General features: G+C 40.9%; 2 protein-coding genes across 5 annotated transcripts in view; both read right to left on the bottom strand.

The window, feature by feature from the left end:
* The window catches only part of LOC148064524 (protein NLRC3-like), a 45,022-nt gene extending 40,774 nt beyond the window's left edge, over positions 1-4,248 (bottom strand). For 3 of the 4 annotated variants that reach the window (XM_087808539.1, XM_087808541.1, XM_087808540.1), the window contains exons 1-3: positions 4,055-4,224; positions 2,131-3,925; positions 903-1,079 (exon numbers count right to left, since the gene is read on the bottom strand). In XM_087808539.1, coding sequence (XP_087664665.1) covers positions 903-1,079; positions 2,131-3,925; positions 4,055-4,145 — 2,063 coding nt within the window. In that variant the 5' untranslated portion in view covers positions 4,146-4,224. Of the gene's footprint in view, positions 1-902; positions 1,080-2,130; positions 3,926-4,054 lie in introns of all 4 variants that reach the window. The other variant, XM_087808542.1, reaches the window with a different exon arrangement.
* A 508-nt stretch (positions 4,249-4,756) lies between these two features.
* LOC148064526 (uncharacterized) lies at positions 4,757-8,492 on the bottom strand. The gene is made up of 4 exons (XM_087809654.1): positions 8,354-8,492; positions 5,241-5,319; positions 5,018-5,167; positions 4,757-4,934 (listed from the first exon to the last, which is right to left on the bottom strand). The coding sequence occupies exons 1-4, from the start codon at positions 8,490-8,492 to the stop codon at positions 4,817-4,819; spliced, it is 486 nt and encodes a 161-aa protein (XP_087665780.1). The 3' UTR covers positions 4,757-4,816.
* Positions 8,493-17,446: the final 8,954 nt, after the last annotated feature.

The following is a 17,446-nucleotide window of genomic DNA, read 5'->3' on the forward strand; positions in this document are numbered from 1 at the left end:
TTTCTGCGCCGTCATCGTGGAAGAAGCTGAAGAAGCAGCACAAGTTTGAGACTCTAGTGACTTTTAACAAATTCAAGGCTATTGTCAGGAATTTGACGTCGAACTCTATCAGCAAGTGTGAATGTTTTTAGTCAGTAATCTTTTATCTTTTTCTGATATTGTACCAATGGACTTAATACTGTATGAAATAGTTTTTATGTGTAACTGTTTTGCTGTCCATCCTGTCCAGGTCTCTCTTGTAAAAGAGATTTTAATGTCAATGAGACTAACCTGGATGAATAAAGGATAAATAAATAAAATAATAATACAGAGTTATTCATTCACTGTTTGTGTGTTTGTGTCCACGTCACATGTTCAAGTGTTTGCTCATGAAATTCAAATGAAAAGTTGATGTTATTTCAAAAAGTGACTTTAGAAAATGATGGATTTACAAAACAAGGTGAAAGAAAAACCATGAAGAGAGAAAGAAGGAGTGAGTTGGTGACACAGAGATGAGTTGAAATGAAAGATATGAGCAGGATGTGAGACGACACTGATGAATATTGTCATGAAGAAGAACATGTTTGACTTTTCATACAGTTGCTGATGTGTTCATCACACATGCTCACATCACCATGAACATTACCCTGCATTGAAATCTAGCAACAGAACAAGTGATGACATCACAAGAGTCTCTCAAATGTGTTTGAATGGATCTGAGATCAGTAAATATGTGTCAACATACTGAACAGCACGACCCAGCAGAAGAACAAATCAAGTTCAAGTGTGAGAACCTGCTGAAGACTGAGGTCACTTAGAATCATCTGCTTCATTGAAGAACTCACTGGAGACTCAACTTTGACTCTCTGGAGTCTCACCTCTGACTTTCACATGTTCTGAAGCTGAAGACATGATGTTCTGACCTGAGAGTCTCCAGGTGACAGTGTGGACTCTTCAGTCCAGCAGACAGCAGCTCCACTCCTGGATCCTTCAAGGCAAAGTTGTGACTCAGGTCCAGTTGAGTCAGACTAGAGGACGGAGAGCTGAGGACTGAGGACAGAAGTGAACAACTTCTCTCTGACAGTCGACAGTCTCTCAGCCTGTGAAAGAGACGAGTGTCGTCAACAAGAGGATTGATTTGTGTTTATATGAGAAACAAACACAAGATAACATAAGGAAAAATAAAAAGAGTCACAAAACAAACAACAATGACAAATGAAAATAAAAGGTTGTTACATGTATATTGATCATAATAACACATCATTGATTCTTTTTCTATTCACTTACTTATCTCAGTGTTTTTGTGTGTTTTCTCTCAATTGTTGTGTCGAATTCTTTTCCAGAGTAAAAATATCTTCAATTTAATCAAGACACTGATTCAATCGTGAAGATTCACTTCAGTCAATTTATTCTATTTGTTTTTTTAACCTTAAATTCAATATGAACAGGTTTACAAAGTTATTATTCATAACAGTGTCAGGTGTGAGTGTGAAGGTGTTGCAGGTAATACAAGCTCAAACAATGTGTGTGTGTTTGTCACTCACACTCCTGCACTCTCTCAACATTGTTGTCTTCATTTGAATGTTTACAGTTAGAAAATTCAAGGTGAATTCTCTCCATCTTTGGATCCAGTGGATCTATGTTGTGACACAGATGGAGTTTCAATCATCCTCCGTCACATTCACCTTCATTTCTTCTCCCATGTTTGCTTCACATGCACTGAATTACTTTCAACTTTTGAGTCAAGTTTGGAGACTATTTTTGAAGGAGGTTGTTTCTGAATGTTATTTTCTGTTCTATTAACACTGGTTAAACTTTTCATTTTCTTCATTTATGTTCAGTTTTCACGCTGGATTTTGGGGACAATCCTAAAATAAACCCTGTCTGTGCCTGAGGGAGAAACATACAGTTGTTCATTCCCTGTTTGTGTGTTTGTGTCCACGACACATGTTCAAGTGTTTGCTCATGAAATTCAAATCTAAGTTGATGTTGTTTCAAAAAGTGACTTTAGAAAATGATGGATTTACAAAACAATGTGAAAGAAAAACCATGAAGAGAGAAAGGAAGTTGGAGTTTCTCAGCCTGAATAAAATGAAGAAGGAAATCAAACATTCATGGTTCATATCAGAGATGTTTCAATGATCCACTTACAGAACTTCATTTGAAGCTTGAACCACCGGCAGAAGCCTCTCAAGAACCTCCTCTGAGGTAGAGTATTTCTTCAGGTCAAACACTTTCAGATGTTCCTCTGAGGACAGTAAGATGAAGGCCAGGCTGGACCATTGAGCAGGAGACAGTTCATCTGTGAGGAGACGTCCTGATCTCAGCTGCTGTTGGACCTCCTCCACCAGAGAAGTGTCCTTCACTTCATTCAGACAGTGGAACAGGTTGATGATTCTCTCTGGAGACACATTCTCACTGATCTTCTTCTTGATGAGCTTTGCTGTGTCCTGATTGGTCCAAGAGCTTCTTCCTGTTTGTTTCAATAAACCTATCAGGAGACTCTGGCTGGTCTGCAGAGAAAGACCCAGAAGGAAGCGCAGGAACAAGTCCAGATGTCCATTTGGACTTTCTACAGCTTCATTGATGGTTCTCTGGTAGAAACTTTCGATTGGAAGTTTGTTTCTAAACATTCTTGACAGTCTGGATGGTTGTTGTGAATCAAGCAAGTTGACTCCAGACTTGATGAAGTTCTGGTGAACATGAAGAGCAGCCAGCAACTCCTGAAGACTCAGGTGGATGAAGCAGAACATCTGGTCCTGGTAGAGTCCTCTCTCCTCTCTGAAGATCTGAGTGAAGACTCCTGAGTGAAGTGAAGCAGCTGTGATGTTGATGTCACACTCTGTCAGGTCTGATTCATAGAAGACCAAGTTTCCTTTCTTCAGATGCTCAAAAGCCAGTTTTCCCAGAGACTCCATCATCTCCCTGCTCTCAGGATCCCAAACTGTGTCTGTCCCAGCTGCTCCATGGTACTTCATCTTCATGACTTTGGACAGAACCACCAGGAAGCGGATGTACATCTCAGTCAGGGTGTTGGGCAGCTGTCCTGTCTCTCCAGTCTTCAACATGTCCTCCAGAACTGTGGCAGTGATCCAGCAGAAGATCGGGATGTGACACATGATGTAGATGCTTCGTGAGGTCTTGATGTGAGAGATGATGCTGCTGGTCTGCTCCTCATCACTGGACCTCTTCCTGAAGTACTCCTCCTTCTGGAGGTCAGTGAACCCTCTGACCTCTGTCACCATGTCCACACACTCAGGAGGGATCTGATTGGCTGCTGCAGGTCGTGTGGTGATCCAGAGACGAGCTGAGGGAAGAAGATTCCCTCTGATGAGGTTTGTCAGCAGGACGTCTACTGAGGTGGACTCTGTAGCTGCTGTCAGGACCCGACTGTTGAGGAAGTCCAGAGGGAGTCGACACTCGTCCAGACCGTCAAAGATGAACAGAACCTGGAGTCCTTCAAAACTGATGAGATCTTTGGTTTCAGGAAAGAAAAGATGAACAAGTTCCATCAAACTCAACTTCTTCTCTTTCAGCAGGTTCAGCTCTCTGAAGGTGAAAGGAAACATGAGGTGGAAGTTCTGGTGGGCTTTGTCTTCAGCCCAGTCCAGAGTGACCTTCCGTGTCAGGAGGGTCTTCCCAATGCCAGCCACGCCCTTCGTCAGCAGGCTTCTGATTGGTGGGTCTCTCTCAGGTGAGGCTTTAAAGAGGTCTTCTGTTCTGATGGTAGTTTCTGGTCTGGTCTGGTTCCTGGTGGCTGCTTCGATCTGTCGGACCTCGTGCTCCTGGTTGACCTGGTCTGTGCCCCCCTCAGTGATGTAGAGCTCCGTGTAGATCTGATTCAGAGGAGCAGAGTTTCCTGCTTTAGCGACCCCCTCAGACACACTGTGGAACTTCTTCTTCAGGCTCCTCTTCAGTTGTCTTTGACGCTTTCCAGCATGACTTCCTGGAGTAAAGAAGGCACATGAAGCTCAAGATTCTAGAAAATCAATCTTCTCATCAGCTGCAGGAACTTCCATCACAAATTTACTTCAAGACTTCATATTCAGCAGGTTGAAGGTTCAAATCCTCTTACTTCCCCACAGGCGACCAGCAAGCTCCTCCTGCTTCATGCTCCTCAGGAGGTTCAGGATGATCTCCAGGAAAGCTTCTCTGCTGCTCCTCATCTGCTCCTCTTCACACTTCGACTCCTCCTCTTCCTCATCATCCAGGTGTTTCTGCTCACCTGGTCTGAGAAACTTCTTCACTCTCTCCAGTTCCTCCTTCACCAGGGTCATGACCTTCTCCTCCAGCAGCTGAAACACACACAGACACATGTGACTAGAGGCAGGTCTGAACTTTCTTCACGAGCAGGACGTGATATTACGTCTCTTATTGACGTCATAGAAGGAAAAATTCAATTTAAATCTCATCTTCTCTCCAGAACCAAACAAGAGTCTCAGCCACACCAGACCTTCTGGTTCATGTAGGAACAGCTCAAGTGTGAAGCTGACAGATGCAGGTGTCCAGTACTCAGAGCTTCATGAAGCAGCAGAAGCAGCTGCTGTAGTTCGCAGGTGAGGCTGAAGAACGTACCTGAATCGTGGACTCCACATCTGTCTGATGCTGCTGGACACACTGGAGAACATCTGAGACCTGCTGATCCTCTCTGTGAAGAACATCAGGTAGTCGATAAGTTCTACTTCTACAACGTCACCAATGATCTGATCAAGACTTCATGGCTTCAGTTTGTTGCTTCTTCTCTTGGATGTTGACTTTCTTTCACGACTGTCTGCAGCACTTTTGACTAACAGTTCATGAGCAGTTGGTATCAGTGGAGAAAAGAGAGAAGAAAACCTCACCTGTCTCCTGAAGACTCTTGTCCACCTTTGAAATTAATAGGATGTTCCATTGATGCTTCACTCTTCAGAGACTCACAGTTGAGTTCAGACTCTTCTTGTTTCTCCTGGTAGATCCTGAAAGAGACACAACTCTGATCAACACTTCTGTCGTTCACCATCTGACCAGTAGATGTCATGTTGCTCCTGTTGTCTCTCACCTCTGATGCTTCTGTTCACCTCTGAAGTTAATCAATCTTCCTTTAGATCTGTCACTCTTCAGAGACTCACAGCTGGGAGCAGGTCCAGGTCCAGGTCCAGTACCAGGTCCAGGTCCAGGTCCAGGTCCAGCAGATGTACGTAGCTTCGATCTGAACACACACAAGTTTCAGTGAGAAGAAGATTCCAGTATGTGTTGGTGTGACAGAGACGTGATCTTCTCACCTCTGAGCTCTGGTCTGACTGTCATGGTCTTCACCCAGAGGAGGTTTAGAGGCAGGATCTTCCTCCTCTGTGTCCACACCTGCACACAAACACAACAGCATCATCACTCGTCATCATTGTGTTGTTGATACTATAATAAAACCTCATCAGTACAAACAACATGTTGTTGCTCAACCACACATTCATGTGTTCACTCTCTGATACTGACTGATGTAACAACTTGTTCAGTAACAAGCCTGAGAGGATCATTGAATCTTATTATCTCCTCACTGGCTTGTCGGATCACAATATGACTCATGTTGCAAGGAAGTTGACAAAAAACAGGTTTACTTACCAGCAAGAGATAATTAAACATTCCTATGGAATAAGGAAACGGGACATGAATGCATTTAAGGAAGAAATAAGCCAAACTGATTGGAGTGATGTTCTACTCACAGATGATATAGAGGCCTCTTGTGAATCATTGTTAGGTGCCATAAATAGAATTAAAGAAAAATACACCAAAACGTTCAGAAATGGACACCCCAAGGTCAACCTGCCTTGGTTTAATGACAACTTGTGAAAACAGCACTAAATCAATTAATGATGGACAAGTTTTTACTTCGTAACAAATTAGTGAATGAACCAAAGAAGGCAAAGGCCAACTTTTTTATGGACATTATCAAAGAAGGAAAGGGAATAGACTGATGTGGAGGAACATTAATGAATTTACAAAGAGAGAGCCGGATCAGGTAACTGGACATATGAATAGTGAGGTGAATACATGAATCACCTCACTCTTGATTCGATTATTCACCTCATTCTTAATTTATGTATTCACCTCAATTTTTATTCATTTATTCACCTCACTCTTGATTCATGTTTTCACCTCATTCTTGATTCATGTTTTCACCTCACTCTTGATTTATTTATTCACCTCACTCTCGTATCATGTATTCACCTCACTCTTGATTAATTTATTTACTGCAGTCTAAATCCATGTATTCACCTCGTTCTTGATTAATCAATTCACCTCAGTCTTGATCCATGTATTCACGTCAGTCTTGATCCATGTATTCACGTCAGTCTTGATTCATGTGTTCACCTAAGTCTTGATTCATGTATTCACCTCACTCTTGATGCATGTATTCAATTCACTCTCGATTAATTTATTCAACTCAGTCTTGATTAATTTATTCACTTAACTCTTGATTCATTTATTCACCTCACTCTTGATTCATTTATTCACCCCAGTCTTGATTCATGTATTCACCTCACTATTCATTTATGTATTCACCTCACTCTTGATTCATGTATTCGCCTAACTCTTGATTTATGTATTCACCTCACTTTCGATTCATTTTTTCACCTTAGTCTTGATCCATTTATTCACCTCACTCTTGATTCATGTATTCACCTCACTCTCATTTCATGTATTTACCTCACTCTTGATTCATGTATTCACCTCACTCTTGATTCGATTATTCACCTCATTCTTAATTTATGTATTCACCTCAATTTTTATTCATTTATTCACCTCACTCTTGATTCATGTTTTCACCTCATTCTTGATTCATGTTTTCACCTCACTCTTGATTTATTTATTCACCTCACTCTCGTATCATGTATTCACCTCACTCTTGATTAATTTATTTACTGCAGTCTAAATCCATGTATTCACCTCGTTCTTGATTAATCAATTCACCTCAGTCTTGATCCATGTATTCACGGCAGTCTTGATCCATGTATTCACGTCAGTCTTGATTCATGTGTTCACCTAAGTCTTGATTCATGTATTTACCTCACTCTTGATCCATGTATTAAATTCACTCTCAATTCATTTATTCAACTCAGTCTTGATTAATTTATTCACCTTACTCTTGATTAATTTATTCACCCCAGTCTTGATTCATGTATTCACCTCACTATTCATTTATGTATTCACCTCACTCTTGATTCATGTATTCGCCTAACTCTTGATTTATGTATTCACCTCACTTTCGATTCATTTTTTCACCTTAGTCTTGATCCATTTATTCACCTCACTCTTGATTCATGTATTCACCTCACTCTCATTTCATGTATTTACCTCACTCTTGATTCATGTATTCACCTCACTCTTGATTCGATTATTCACCTCATTCTTAATTTATGTATTCACCTCAATTTTTATTCATTTATTCACCTCACTCTTGATTCATGTTTTCACCTCATTCTTGATTCATGTTTTCACCTCACTCTTGATTTATTTATTCACCTCACTCTCGTATCATGTATTCACCTCACTCTGGATTAATTTATTTACACTAAATCCATGTATTCACCTCGTTCTTGATTAATCAATTCACCTCAGTCTTGATCCATGTATTCACCTCACTCTTGATTCATGTATTCACCTCAGTCTTGATTAATTTATTGACCTCACATACTCACTCTTGGTTAATCTATTCACCTAACTCTTTATTAATTTATTCACCTCACAAACTCACTCTTGACTCATGCATTCACACTCTGGCTGGGGAACATGGCAGCATGAAAAAAGTCACTGACCTGTGAGCAGCTCTCTGCTCTGAAGACTTGTGTCCATGTTTGTAGGTGAAACTTCCAGGTGAGCTGAGCTGCTTGTGATCCAGACTCAGGGAAACACTGATCAACCGTCAGTGAGGAGGTGTGTCCTGTCAGAGACATCAGTGCAACATGTAGTTGACTCACACTTTTATAACATAGTTCAACAACAAAAGATGTGCCACGAGGATAAAGACGTTTGACAAGTTCAGTCACAATCTTGATCTAGAAGAAGGAATGCAGTCTTGTTCACCTGTCGCTGCCACACCTGTCGCTGCCACACCTGTCGCAAACACAGCTTTATCTCTTTCACTTGTTTATTATCCAGTTTCATCTAGTTTTATACTTTTCATCCAAACAAGTCTTGGTTCTGATCCGGGTGGTAGTATATCACCATTATACGTTGACTGAGTTGGTAGTCGGCCATCTTGTTCGTGTTTATGGCGGTGGTTGGACGTTAACCCCGTAGTTGTAAAGGCTCAGGAATAAGTGCTACCCAGGCCCCTTTCCAAGTTTGGCGAGCCAAGCTTAGAGGTCAATCACCGTATCGATCCACGAGCCTGTCGAACTGGGAGGTGGAGGCCCGGTCCAGGGGGCAAAAATATCCACCATTGCGTACACCCGGGCACAGTCAGACCTCTGGTCTCTGGAGGAGTTCCTGGCCTGAGGGTTCTCGCACAATGACCTACACTTGGAAGGTCCGATCATAAACTGGTCCACCTTCAGTCACAGTACACTCCTCTGGTGCAGAGACAGACTGTGACCACTAGGAAAATCAGAAAGTGGACGCCAGCTGTGGAGGACGCCATCAGAGACTGCTTTGACACCACAGACTGGGATGTGCTGCTGAAGTCTCAAGAGGACATCAAGGGTCAGAAACACTATATAAGGGATTATATATTTAGATTTCTGCTAAGACGTTGTCGCCCCTGCTAAGACTGTCCGCTGTTACCCTAATAATAAATTAATTTAACGCCGTTGGTAACAAAGGAGGTCAAGGACGTCCTTAACAGAGAGAAGGCGGCTTTCAGGAGCAGGGACAGAGGGGCCATGAGGTCAGCAAAGCAGGAGGTGAAGCGATGCTGGGGAAAGTACCAACGCTGTAGAAGACTTCCTGTATAGTTCCAGTCCCGAAAAAGATCCGGCCGAGCGAGCTGAATGATTACAGACCGGTGGCGCTGATGAAGACACTGGAGCGGCTGGTCCTCAAACATCTCAGGCCACATGTCCAGCACGCACAAGCCCCCCGGTGTAGAAGATGCCATCCTTCACCTCCTGCATCGGACCTACTCCCACATGGATAAAGGAAGTGGCTCAGTGAGGATCCTGATCCTGGACTTTTCTAGTGCCTTTAACACCACCCAGCCCACTCTGCTGCAGGACAAACTGACTAAGATGCATGTGGACCCTGGTCTGGTCACCTGGATCTCGGACTATCTCACTGATCCACCACAGTATGTCAGGCTGGAGGACATCACTTCTGACACTGTGGTGTGCAGTACAGGAGCACCTCAGGGGACAGTACTGGCCCCTCTCCTCTCCACCATCTACACTTCAGACTTCTGCTACAACTCTGAGCTGAGTCTCGTCCAGAAGTATGCTGACGACACTGACATTGTTGGATGCATCAGGGACAACAGCAAGGACGAGTACAGAAGTCTGATACATGACTTTGTGGACTGGAGTGAGAGGAACCGCTTGCAGCTGAACACCTCAAAGACCAAGGAGCTGGACTTTGGGAGGTCCAGGACAAAGCCATGTCCAGTGACAGTAAACTGACACAGACCATGTGTATAAGAAAGTTCAGAGTAGACTGTACTTTCTGAGGAGGCTCCGTTCATTTAAAATCTGCAGGAAACTGCTCTGCATGTTCTACCAGCCTGTGGTAGCCAGTGTTTTGTTCTGAGGTGTGTTGGGTTGGGAACAGAAGTGTCAACAGGTTGGACAGGTTGATCAGGAGGGCTGGCTCTGTGGTTAAAGCTAGACTCACTAGTAAACTCCTGTGCATCATGTTCTATTTGTAGTTTTACGACTAATTCTACTTTCTAAGTAGAAGAACATTTCTCCGATCCTTAAAACTCTTCACTGGCTTCCAGTTTCTTTCAGGATCAACTTTAAAATTCTGGTTCATACTTTCAGAGCTATTCATGGTCAGGCTCCTCCTTACATCACTGATCTGATCCAGCCTTACACCCCAGCTCGGTCTCTGAGGTCTGTGGATCAGAATCTACTTATGGTTCCACGCACACGGCTCAGGACCAGAGGAGAGAAATCTTTTCAGGCTGTTGCTCCTAAGCTTTGGAACGATCTTCTCTCTCTTTGCGCTTGATGGAGTCTACTGACTCCTTTAAGAAACATCTTAAGACGTTTCTATTTGTTCAAGCTTTTCCTTGAATTTCTCGAACTCCTGTGTTGTTCTCAGTATTATCTTGATCTTTGAAGTATGTACTGTTTTGAGTATTGTTTTGATTGTTAAAGCGCTTTGTGACCCTGGTCTCGAAAAGCGCTATATAAATAAATATTACTTACTTACTTACTTACTTACTTTTACTACTCATTCTACTACGCCTTTTACTATTTATACTACTTATACATTTACTACAAATTCTACTTGTACTTTTGCTACTAATTATACTACTGCTTTTACTACTTATACTTACCCTACTTTAAATAAATAATAAATAAATAATATAATATAATATAATAATAAAAAATTAAATAAAGAGATGTTTGGAAATGTCTGTCAATGGTACAAGAACAAAAATTCACAAAGGGTCCAAAATCACATTAATAGGACGACAAAGAAAAAATTAAGCATACCAAAAGTTCAAAATTAAATAAATAATACCTGACCTACATTATAACTACAGTTAGACGTTTCTCTAAAACTTCCATACACCATACCACCTCTGAGTTCAAGCCCAAACAAAACAATCTTTTTACTTTTTTTTTCATTTTTCTCAATTTTATTTTTTATTTTTGTTAAAAAATATTTTCTTTTCACAATTAAATTCTTTTTCTTCTCCCCTTTGTGTGATTTGTTTCTTCTCTGTCAACTCTTTCATCCCTTTCATTGCATACTTTCAGTCGTGATGCAAATATTTTTATTCTTTTTTTATCTGGTTTTAGACACACCCCTGTCATTGGCCCGGATGTAGAGAATTGACCAACATGATGTTCTGAACTCCATTCCACGAACCATATGCTCTTTACCAAATGTTTGGTTAATGGTAGGAAAGGGGGTGATAAGGGTGAAACACATCAATCTGTGTATCAGTGACTCTATTGCCAGGAACCCTATGGACACCCTGGGACCATCTTAGATGAGTTGGATGACATTCAAGGTCGTACAACAACCTTGGCCTTGATAAACATCGACGGTTTCCCCACAATGACCAAAGGGGGATTTGTATGTAAGTAAGTTAGTAAGTAATATTTGTGTAGCGCTTTTCCTTTATGTTTGATGTTGCTTCCACTAAAACACCAAAGTAAATTATGATAATTATAATATTATCCATGTAATTTTAATAGTTTCCTTTGGACTAAGACTCAAAGGTGGTGCTCCATTATTCCAGGTATATTCTTAAGATATTACATTGTAATTTCATTCTGCAGCTTCACTTTGATCAAACGTTGTTTCACAAAAATCTTCATTTTTTGTTGAGTTGAAGCATCATTTTCTTTGTTATATTCTAAAAAAAAATAAAATCATTATTCATTTCTTTTTCTGAATAGTGTAAAATAGCAGGTTAAAATATTCATTATAAAATGTTTTATGTTTTCTTAATTAATACTGATTATTAATTTGGTGAATAAAAACATATGAATAACTTTAATAAGTAACTACTGTGTGTTAATTTATGATCAATATTGATGGTTAATGTAACTGGTGTGAACATCTCAACATGGTCACTGAGGGCCGCCACATGGTCGAACCAGCTGAATCGGGCGTACGCCACCTTGCGGGAATTCTGAACGTTGCACTGCTCTTTTCAGTGTTGATACATATGGACTTTGAAAGGTGAAGAGTTTTACGGATCGAAGAAATGGGAGTTCTTCAACGAGAGCGAATCAGAATTCTCGCTGCCGAGTTTTGTTTGAACTGCAGGTGAGACAGATCCTTCTTGTTCAGACACCAACATAAACTCGAGTAATAAATAATAGACTCTTGTAACCTGAGTTTTCTGGGATGTTATTGAACGTCGACATCATTCCTGCAGATCATCATCATCTGGAACAGTGAGAAAGCTCCGCCCAGTCGGAGCAAGTGGCCGCCCATGCCGGTTCCTCTCACGGTGACGGACGGCAGACGGAAGGTAAGAATCTCGTCCTCTCTGTGACAGGTGTGTCGCTCATGTCCTGACTTTCCCCGATGGCTCATGTTTGTGTCGCAGGCCTCCAGTTGGTTTCTACCTCACGTTGCCATAGAAACGGAAGCTGTGCTGAGCCTGGACGAGGACACGGTTCTGCTGACCAGTGAGGTTTGTGGACACGATGGCGAGAAGGAGGAGCTTCAGGATTGACTCTTGTCGTTCAGGTCAACTTCGCCTTCCTGGTGTGGAGGAGCTTCCCTGAGAGGATCGTGGGTTACCCGCCCAGGAGCCACTTCTGGGACCCCCTTCTACCACAGGTGACCACCTGAAGAACTTCTTCCATCTGAGGCCGACGTGGAGCTGTTGTTCGTCCAGAAAAGTCTCAATAGTCTCCGTTACAGACGCTCGGCATGTGCTGCTGTCAGCTCGACCTCCATCAGAGCCACAGAGTTCAAAAAAGGCTGAAAGTAAAGTCGCTCCAGCTCAACGTGTGGTTCTCTCTTCACCATGTCGAGGGTGAACATCTCCTGAATCCAGGGTTCCATCATCTGAGCTCTAGTCCATCATCACGTCATACTCCGACATGAAAGAAGCTCATCACGGCAGGAATAAGATCCACGACTGACACATCAAGCGTTTTATAAACTGTTCAAACACTTAAACATCATCATTAAGAGAAGAATCTCAAGAATAAACCATGATTTCACAGATAATTCAACAGAAGAACATAAATAAAATAAAAATAAATAAAACTAATGACACAAACTGTTTACTAACATTAAAAAGTCAATCAAACACATCAGTTGCACAATGAGAAAAATAAATAAAAGAAAGTGTATTTTGATCAAAAACAATATAATCAATACAAAAAAGTTTTTTCAAAACAAAATATTTAGTTCAAGAAAAAATGCATTTAAAGATTTTTCCTTTATTTGAACCGTTTTCTTCTATTGAATCATCTTTTTTTTAGTTTAAGCCTTAATATCGTAAAACATTAATTCTTTAATCCTAAAGTTTCTATAATAAAAAATATATCTTTTTAAGTTCAAAAGGTTGGAAGTAGTTTTGTATCGATTGCTTTTATGGTTTACTGAATAATAAAGAAACAAATGTTCAGACGTTAAAGGTTGAACTTCTGATGTGACACGACAAGAAGTCTGTGAGTCTGAAGCGACCTCTAGTGTTCGCTCTGAGAACAGCAGTTTCATAGGACTGTGGTAACATGTTTCAAACTCTGGATATGTTCGCAGGTACTACCACTACCTGTTCACTCATTACCTGCCCCAGTCCTTGAGAACTCTGGTGGACCGCTCGTGCAACTGCGAGGACATCCTCATGAACTTCCTGGTCTCTGCTGCGACGCACCTGCCGCCAATCAAAGTGGTCCAGAGGAAGCAGTCCCAGGAGCTCCCGGGTCCACAGGTGGGCGCTCCTCTTCCTGAGATCCTGCCGATGCTCTTAGTCTCACCACCTTCTCTTGACTCAGTGTGTATGTGTGTGTGCGTGTGCGTGTGCGTGTGCGTGTGCGTGTGCGTGTGCGTGTGTGTGCTTGAGTGCGTGTCTGCTGTGTCGGGATGGTTGCAGAGCAAAGAAGGTGATTCCACAAAAGGTCAGATAAATAAATAGATTCTAAAATGCAACTCTAGTGTAGTGAAGTCCTTCATGTTTGATTTTGCTTCCACTAAAACACCAAAGTCCTCGTTTTACGACTTTTGAATGCAGACCCTCCCCCATCTATCTTCTGCTATCTAAAGGCCGGCCATTAGCCACACATGGCCGGAGAACCAGAATGACCTCAGAGAACCACAAGATGTCTTTCAGAAGATTAAATGTCATCTTCTTGTTCAATAACATATTTTCATACATCATACATCTCAATATTGTGTTTTCATAAGAAGTAATGTTTGACATCATACTGATCCTTAGAAAGAGCTGGAAAGTTAGGATAAGTTAGCATTATGTGTGAGCCTCAGATCTTTCAATAACGTCAAATAAAAGAAGTTTTAAAGTCAAGACCCAAGAGCACCCCAACGTCAGCGCTTCCAGCCGCCACGCCGTCTGCACCGTGGTCCCTGCCAAGTCACTCCAAAACGCAACTGGATCCAGGGCCTCGGCTTCTTGAGCCTGCTGCTGCTCATCTTCCTCCTCCTTCTCACCTTAACCTCCTCGTCATCATCACTCCTTCCTCTCTCCTCTCGACGACGTAAGAAACTGTAACATTGTCACTCATGCATTGGTTGATGTGTTTGGATTTTTCAAATTGATCCGAGGTCGCAAGATTAGCTTAAGATAAGTTGTAAAGCTTTCCCAGAAGTTGACCATTATCAAAGCCTTCAAGTCCGTTACGTTCTGAGTAATTATTATTGTTCCTTCCATGATATCAAAGTAAGCATCATCGTTCCATTCCTTTGTTCTTAACTGTGCTTCCTCTTCTCTTTGTTTCTGTCAATAAATCCTATAAAAAGTACGTCAGTTGCCTTTAAAACTTTTCATATTTTTGTATAATTTTTTGTATAATCAATTTAGAAGCCTCTTACTCAGTAAAGAACATTAATCATGAAAGTCACTGAAGTCTTTCAAGAACACCGCATTAATCATGACAACAAGCAGTGACTTCAGTAAATGAGATTTAAACTAGTGTTTCATAATTATTATTAAGGCCACTTAATTAATTATTATCCACGTAAATGTAATCGTTTCCTTTGGACTAAGACTCAAAGGTGGTGCTCCATTATTCCAAGTATATTCTTAAAATATTACATTGTAATATTTGTAATAACCAGAGTGCTGGTCGTTCTGTTAAAATTTAACCCTATATTTACTATACTTCAATACTATCAATACTATCAATACTACACAGTTCTCGCTTAAGTTATTTCTAGAATTAACCTGACAGTTTTCCAGTAAAAAACATACCACTCACAGAGCAACATTGAGACTAAATGAAGATTCTGGGAAGTCAAAGTCAAAGACTTTAGAGATACAGGTCTACCATCAGGGGAGAGCAGTCGAATATCAACGAGCGAGACGTCTCCCTGAAGGTCAGAGGTCACAGACAGCAAGGGTAGGACATCTTCACTACACAAACGCTTATGACCACCTGTTCAATGTTTCAGAAGCTTTTTTTTTACATTTTTTAAAACTTTACTGTACTGGACAATACTACACATATATACTTGTTACTACACTATCACAACACCAGAGTCAAGTACTGGACAATACTACACATATATACTTGTAACTACACTATCACAACACCAGAGTCAAGTGCTGGACAATACTACACATATATATTTGTTACTACACTATCACAACACCAGAGTCAAGTACTGGACAATACTACACATATATACTTGTAACTGCACTATCACAATACCAGAGTCAAGTACTGGACAATACTACACATATATACTTGTAACTGCACTATCACAACACCAGAGTCAAGTACTGGACAATACTACACATATATACTTGTAACTGCACTATCACAACACCAGAGTCAAGTGTTGGACAATACTACACATATATACTTGTTACTACACTATCACAACACCAGAGTCAAGTACTGGACAATACTACACATATATACTTGTAACTGCACTATAACTATATATCACTTTATATCGTATCCTTGTATCGTGATACGTATCAACACAATCTTGACAAAGACACACTCATACTTACAGGGACATCCTCAGATGTGTGTAGTACTTCAGGGATACATGAGTAAGTCGTACTTTCTGTGGACTCATTCAAGTGTCAGGTTTATTTTTACGGTGCAGCAAAATAAGTCTCAGAAGTAACTTTGAGTGATACAGTAACTTCCAACATATCTTTTTATTATAATTCCAATAAAAATACATAAAAAACATTTATATAAAAAATAAAAAATATATATAAATGTTGTTATAATAATATAATAATCTTATAGTCAGATTATTCGATTTGAATTTAAATTCAAGCTGTGAAACTACCACTAGAAGGAAACTAAACACTGTTTCTTGTTGATCATAACCACACGCACTCTGCTGTGATTGGTCAAGCACAGAGGTTTGCATGGAACCTTTGTTTGTCGTGAAAAACAAATATTATATGATCGGTAGTTTATAAAAGTAAACCAACCAAATGTTTCTGATGAGACTCACCTACAAACATGGATATGTGTTTGTGTGTTGTGTTGTGTTGTTCCGGCTGTGAAGAGATTTTCTACCTCCTGGACGGAAGGACGGTCCGCACTCTGGCGCAGCGACGTCAAGTGTTGCTGTGTGAGGGTCACACTGGCCCTGATGTCACGCTTTCATATTCCCTTTGTTGCAGCAGAAGCTCTCAGGGATTGTGTGACCCAGCAGTGACCCTCGCACACTTAGGTTTTTTAACTTTACCTTCACTAAGAGTTTAACTTCAAGTAAATGTTCTTCTCTCCAAGACGCAGTAACTTCTCATCCTGACCATGTTTTACACTCATTACTTTATAAAGTTGCTCTGAAATCTGGACGAACGAGAGGTTACGAGAGTCCATTATGACGTAATAGCCAGCTTATACAAACACACACATACAATGTTTGAATAATACAATAATATAAATATATAATATAATATAAAACAATAATATTAATGTTTGTAGAACCATTCTAACACAGACCCAGACAGTCCCACTTCATCCCTCAGTCTACTGAGGTCAGTTGGGTCTAAGCCTGTTTTTTTGAGCAGAGGCTCCACAATGGCATGTTAAAATGCATTGGGAAAAACCCCTGAGGAAAGGGAGAGGTTCACCATATTGGTAACCCAGGGGCCAATTACATCAAATACTTTGATAAAAAGCTTACAAGGAAGGACGTCATCTGAGCAAGAGGAGGGTTTCATCTTGTTCACTAGTGCCAAAGATACAGCAGTGAAGGAGGACCAAGAGGAGGAGAGGGGCTCAGAGACAGTAGGGGTTCCAAATAAAGGGGGAGAGATTTTCTCTTTGATCAATTTAATTTTGTCAATGAAAAAATCTCAACAACGCATTGCTGTCAGCTTCACAGAAGAAAGGCGGGATTTGAGGAGCAGGAGACACGAGAGAATTAATCGTGTCAAACAACACTTTGGGGTTTTTCTTATTTGCTGCTACCAGTTTTCTGTTTTAATCAGATATATCAGTTTCAGTTATCTCATTGTAAGAAGAGATCAGATCCCTGAGGTGAAGTCTGTGCACCTCAAGTTTAGTGGACTTCCATCCATCATCTTTCGACAAAGTCTCTTCAGACTCAGGAGATCTCCATTTGTCAAGGGCACCGTTTTTTCTAAATTTTCAAGTTCGATTTAACAGGTGCCACTTGATCCAGTATTTCAACACAATGATCAGTG

Source organism: Callionymus lyra, chromosome 15 (genome assembly GCF_982586985.1).
Source record: "Callionymus lyra chromosome 15, fCalLyr1.hap1.1, whole genome shotgun sequence".
In the NCBI taxonomy this organism is placed as follows: Eukaryota; Metazoa; Chordata; class Actinopteri; order Syngnathiformes; family Callionymidae; genus Callionymus; species Callionymus lyra.